The sequence below is a fragment of the Dipodomys spectabilis genome, unplaced genomic scaffold (assembly GCF_019054845.1).
Source record: "Dipodomys spectabilis isolate Male_0828 unplaced genomic scaffold, ASM1905484v1 ptg000526l, whole genome shotgun sequence".
NCBI classification, from domain to species: Eukaryota; Metazoa; Chordata; class Mammalia; order Rodentia; family Heteromyidae; genus Dipodomys; species Dipodomys spectabilis.
In genome coordinates this window covers 1,381,528-1,387,527 of record NW_024871203.1, presented here as the reverse complement: position 1 = coordinate 1,387,527, position 6,000 = coordinate 1,381,528, and the positions used below count along the sequence as shown (strand labels likewise).

Here is a 6,000-nt window from a genome sequence, read left to right as displayed (position 1 = left end):
AAGGCCTGCTCGTCCCCTGTATGCACCAAGGGAACTGTAACTTCAGGCAGTTTCTATGGGAAGCTTAGGGTATTCATCCCATTAGCAAACTTAAGGCCAGAAACAAACAAACAAAACACCCCATACTACTACCTAAACCATTCAAAGAACTAAGTCTACAGTTCCTTGAAAAGCTGTCCGGAGCCTCCCTCTACCCCCAAAAAATATTGGAGGGCCATGAGAACAACAGTCATTTTTCTGGTCGGAAACAAATATTTCTACAGAAATCTAGAATGAGCTTTTGACAAAATGTCCAAGTCACAAGAGAACCAGATGGTTCTTTACATCAAGGGTTTCAGCAGGACATTAGGGTGGAGAGCAGGAGAGAAGTATACAGAAAAATGTCTCCACCATATAGTCATATTGCATATGGTATTCACCTTAGGGTAGCATATTTGGAGCATACATGGAACAGATACGTGCAGCTAGCACCCCCTATTTTTATACTATGTTTGGTACATCGAACTGTTACTCGAGGTCTATGAAACTGAATTGGTCAGAAATGGAAAGAGCCATTCCATAATAGCATCCTTGAAGGAAAAGCTTCAGACATGTGTCATATGCCACACTTGGTGTCAAAGCAAAGCAAAATCCTCTTTTTTGTTGTTGTTTTTTAAAGACAAAATGGTTTTCCTTGTTGCAGTTCCCACCAATGAAGGTAATTTCTAGAAAGCAATGAAGTCACACCAATGATAAGAAGGTACAGCCAAGAGCATGTTAGGCTTTCGGTAAAGTTCATCTTGGAAAAAAATTCTCCTTTGAATGAGAAGTTAAGATTCATTTTAGATCATCTTCTGTATCTAGCCCAAGAGGAAGTTGTGTCACTGAGCCACAGCTCTGGAACTAGAAGGAGTTGATCCATTGCAATCTCAGGTTTGGGTGGCTGAACTGAGAAGGCTAGAATTTGTCTTTAAACTTGACGATTTTTGCGATTTCTTTGCCATATTGATTGGAAATGAATTTATTCTGGCAGAGCTTGGATGGTAGGAGGCAACGTGCAGGGCCCTTAGAGAGCTACAAGTAGCAGGTTGAGGGAACAGCCAATTTCCACAAGTGGTTTCTTTGATGAGGATTTGTGTACAGACCAAAGCAGAAGTCACCCCAGCGAGTGCAAGTGTTCCTAGTATGCCACACCTTTCCTTAGCAAGGTTAAAGTGGAGTGACTCTAGATGATGCTAAGAAGGTTGGTGCAGGTTGTCTGGCTGGAAACCTCCATGCGGAGCCCATGGTGGGCTGGGTGGAGAATGAGGAAGATCTGGTCCCACCTGATATCTTCCTGTGTCAGAGCTCAGGGTCTCCCTGCTGAGCTGCAGCTCCAGTGACTCTTCTACTTCAAACACCACTCAGGCCTCCTCAGAACTCCCTCCTCCCCTTCCTGTGTGGTGTGGCTCTTGCTTGCCAGCCTCCCTCCTTTACTTCTCATCCTCATCTCCCTCACTCATGCTACTGATGGAGGCTGAGGCTGCTTTGGGTGAGGAAGGAGGGGAACTTTTGATTGGGAGCCATGAGAAGGTAGGGGATGGGGAACGTGAAGGAGACCGGCTCCTTGTCGGGCTGCTCACAGGGCTCTGCTTTGGGGATAAGGCCTGTAGCATCCGGCTACTCCTCTCTTGAAACATCTGCTTCTAAAGAGAGATTTGAGAGAAGGCATCTGTTAACATAACAAACGCAGCGAGCAACTAAACAGAAAGGAAAGATAGGATGGAGAGCCACTCCCTCAAACACTGCACCCACAAACATAGACTTCCATGCTGCCCCAGACTATGAGTGGGAAAAGAATTAAGTGAAATTCTGGGGTAGGGAGGATACCAGTATCTAAGATTACAATTACTGCTAATTCTTGGGACTCTTCTTACCTTGTGTCTCCCAGCTATACAATTTAACTGAGTATTTCTAAGTTGACGGGCACAATTGTAATGTCCTAGTTACTGGTAAGGTAGAATAAACTAAAACATTAACTTCTATCATCATGGATGTGAAGAGGAATCACACAATAAACAAAAAACAAGGTATGGAACTGTGAGAAAAACAAAATGAGAGAGGATCGCAATTAGGGATAGAGGTAGGAATGGGACACTCAGGAAGGGCTCACTTTGAAAATACTTATTTGAGCAAAGACCTGGAACAGATGAGGGAGGGAGTCCATGAGTGAGAAGCATGGAGAAGCACTTTCCAGGAAGACAATCTCAAGAAGACACTGAGGGATGGGCCGGGAAGAGCAAGCAGGCTGGACTAGGGTCTGCTGGGTGGGGAGTGGAGCAAAGGAAGAGTTAGGTTGGGATTATCAGCGAAGGGCTAGAGGGCTGTGCCACTGAGAATCTTGGCAGCAATTGTGGTAACTTTGTGTTGTTAATCTGAACGGAACCACACAGGGGAGGAGGGAGGATATTGTGATGAGAAGTAGGGAAAGGGGAGAATGGGAAGCCTTGGGGGAGATCATGCCAGAGAAATAACAGGAGGCTGTTTCACACAGGGCTTCTCTCAAGAGAAGAGAAGCAGCTGGAGAGCTCTGAGCAAAGCAGTAACCCAATTTGCTTTTTCTTTTCCATCGACCTCTCTGAACAGAGACCAATGAAGGTACCATCACAATAGGGATTCTCTATTGTGGTGGGTGGCTCCTAGCTCAGGATAGCTGTGGTGATCTTGGAAGAAACAGAAAACAAAAAAATGTTAGAAGCCCGGCTCACGTTTGTAATTCTAGCTACTCAGGAGGCTGAGATCTGAGGATTGCAGTTCAAAGCCAGCCTGGGCAGTTAAGTCCCTGAGAATTTCCAATTAACCACTAGGAAACTGGAAGTGGCACTGTGGCTCCAAGTGTTTGAGCACTAGCCTTGAGCAAAAACAAAAACAAAAAACACCTCAGGGACAGTGCCCAGGACTTGAGTTCAAACGCTATGATCTCCCAAAGAAATCTAGATTCCCAATATATTGTTCCCCTAGTTCTTATTAAGGTCTAATAAACTCATTCATTTTCAGGGGCAGTTCTTTGAGTTCTGAAAAATGCATCTAATTGCAAGACCACCACCATACTCAGGACATAAGAGAGTTCCATCAGCTCCCATATTTCTTTATTGACCTTTGAAGTCACCCCCCCCCCCTTACCCAATCTCTTACAACAGATCTGCTTTCTGGCCCTCTGCTTCTGCCCTATCTACAATGTCATCAAAATGGAATCCTACAATCTGGCTATATTTTGAAGATAAAAGCAATAGAATTCACTGTCTAATTTTTTAATAATGCAAAGGAAGAGAGGTTAGAGATAAGTGTAGCACCATGGGGACTAGTGGATGGAGGACCAGCTTAAGACAGTACTAAGTACAAGTTTCTTGCCTAGACTACACTAAGAGCGGATGGGGTGGCAGTATAGAAGGAGGCTGAACTGCTTCCCCAAGAGCCCAGGAAAGTTTTAATCAAGGGAGGTATATGACCAAATCTGTACTTCAGGAGTATATCTGAATGTGAACCAAAACAGGAAGGAAAAAAAGATTTCTTTTGTGGGGCTGGGGATTGAACTCAGGGCCCTGAGCTTGCTAGGAGATGCTCTACCACTTGAGCTACTCCTCCAGCTACCTTTTACATAGGTTATTTTTGAAGTAGGGTAGGGACTTGCTTTGTGTCCGGGTCAGCTTGGGCTGTAATCCTCCTATTTGTGCTTCTCCACATCACTAGGAATGACAGGGTGCTTCCACCATGGCTGGGATAATGGGTATGGGCTACAACATTCAGCCATTGGTTAAGATGGAGTCTGCTAAACTTTTTGTCTGGCTTAGCCTCAAACTGTGATCCCCAGATATCTGCCTCCCAAGTAGAGAGGATCACAGACTTGAGTCACCATATCAGCAAAGATTACTGTTTAACTACATAAAAATTTAACTTTTGGGGTGACATTATCCAAAAAGAAATTTACTCTTTACCTGACTCATGCAACTGTAACCTCTCTGTTTAACACCTGTGTAATAACAATTCAAAAAATTCTAAAAAATTAAATAAAAAATAAATAAAATTTATTTTTAAATTAAAATAAAATAACTTTTGTACTTCAAGAAGCACCACAGGAGCTGGGGATGTAACTCAGAGGTAGAGTGCTTGCCCAGGAAAAATGTACATAAATAGGCACTCATGCACACACATATGCGCACATGTACATACATGTACGAACATACGTACACACACACTCACACACACACACAAAGAAAGACCATCATGAAATAAGATAAAAAGGAAAAGATTTTTAAAAAATAGGCAAAAATCTCACGACAGTTAGCCACTGAGGCTGGGGAATTGTTGCAACGGAAGAACACCCACTTAGCACACGAGGTCCATCCCAGCTCCACACAAATGTAAATAACTAACGATACACTACAAGTCCCAGTGCATAAACAGTGCTTATAAATAAAAAGGAAAAGACTACACAGAAACACGAAATAAAGCTGGGCGCTGGTGGCTCACGCCTGTAATCCTAGCTACTCAGGAGGCTGAGATCTGAGGATCGCGGTTCAAAGCCAGCCCAGGCAGGAAAGACCGTGAGACTCCTATCTCCAATAAAACCACCAGAAAACCGGAAGTGGTGCTGTAGCTCAAGTGGTAGAGCGCTAGCCTTGAGCTGAAGAGCTGAGGGACAGCGCCCAGGCCCAGAGTTCAAGCCTCACGACCGACAAAAAAAAAAAAAGAAACACGAAATAAACCAGGCATGACGCCATGTCATTCCAGCACTCTCCAGCTGCAATTCTAGCACTTAGGAGGCCGAAGTGTGACAATCACAGGTTCAAAGCTAGCCTGGTCTACCCAGTAAGACTCCCTGAATGAGTGAATGAATGAATGAATGAATGAATGAATGAGAACCTAATTTTTAAAAAGTAGATGGCGAAAGCAATTTATAAATGAAAAATGTTCAGTATCACTATTAATCAAACATGCACATGATTAAAATGTAAAATACTGAGAGAGAGTGAGGGAAGGAGTAATATTGTCCAAAAAGAAATGTACTCATTCCCTGACTTATGAAACTCTAACCCCTCTGCACATCACCATTATAATAACAATAAAAATTTTAACATAAAATACTTTGTATACCAGATATTAGAGATTTTTTGTAAATGTGCAGGTCCTGAGGCTTGAACTCAGGGCCTGGGTGCTGTCCCTGAGCTTCTTTTGGCTCACGGCTAGCACTCTACCACTTGAGCCGCAGAGCCATTTCTGGCTTTTTTGGTAGTTAGTTGGAGATAAGAGTCTTACAGACTTTCCTGCTGCAGATTGGCTTCAAACCATGATTCTCAGATCTCAGCCTCCTGAGTAGCTAGGATTACAGGCAGAAGCCACCAGCACCTAGCTAATTTTTAAACATATTAATGGCTAATATCAAGGGCCCAGGGAAAGGCCACGCTTGTGTTACTACTGGTGGGAGGGTAATGGAGTAGCACTTCTCTGAGGGATAATTTGGTAGTAGTTGCAAAAGCTATTTTTTCCTCAGGAGACATGTTATTAAATTTATTGTTATTGTGTATATGTGGATACATATTTATTGTGCATATGCATATTCACTGCAGCATTGTAACAGGCCAAACTGCAAACTCCCTAAATAGGTCAGGATATCTAATACAACTTAGGTGATATACTAAGCAGATGATGAAAATCTGTTGTTACAAATTGTTAAATAATATGACAAAAGATTGGGCTCTGGTGGCTCATACCTGTCATCCTAGCTGCTCAGGAGGGTGAGATCTGAGGATCAAAATCAGCCCGGGAAAGAAAGTCTGAGAGACTCTTATCTTCAATTAACCACCAGAAAACTGGAAGTGGATTTGTGGCTCAAAGTGGTAGAGTGCTAGCCTTGAGCAAAATAGCTCAGAGACAGCACCCAGACCCTGTGTTCAAGCCCCATCACAGTAATAATAATAATAATAATAATACAAAGCAGAAGCAGAAACAGAAGCAGCAGAAGAAGAAAAGACAAAATGTTCA

General features: G+C 43.1%; 1 protein-coding gene across 4 annotated transcripts in view; it reads right to left on the bottom strand.

The window, feature by feature from the left end:
- Positions 1–476: 476 nt before the first annotated feature.
- The window catches only part of Pcyt1b (phosphate cytidylyltransferase 1B, choline), a 73,313-nt gene continuing 67,789 nt past the window's right edge, over positions 477–6,000 (bottom strand). For 3 of the 4 annotated variants that reach the window (XM_042670208.1, XM_042670209.1, XM_042670211.1), the window contains exon 8: positions 684–1,664. In XM_042670208.1, the coding sequence (XP_042526142.1) occupies positions 1,452–1,664 (213 nt within the window). In that variant the 3' untranslated portion in view covers positions 684–1,451. Of the gene's footprint in view, positions 1,665–6,000 lie in introns of all 4 variants that reach the window. The other variant, XM_042670210.1, reaches the window with a different exon arrangement.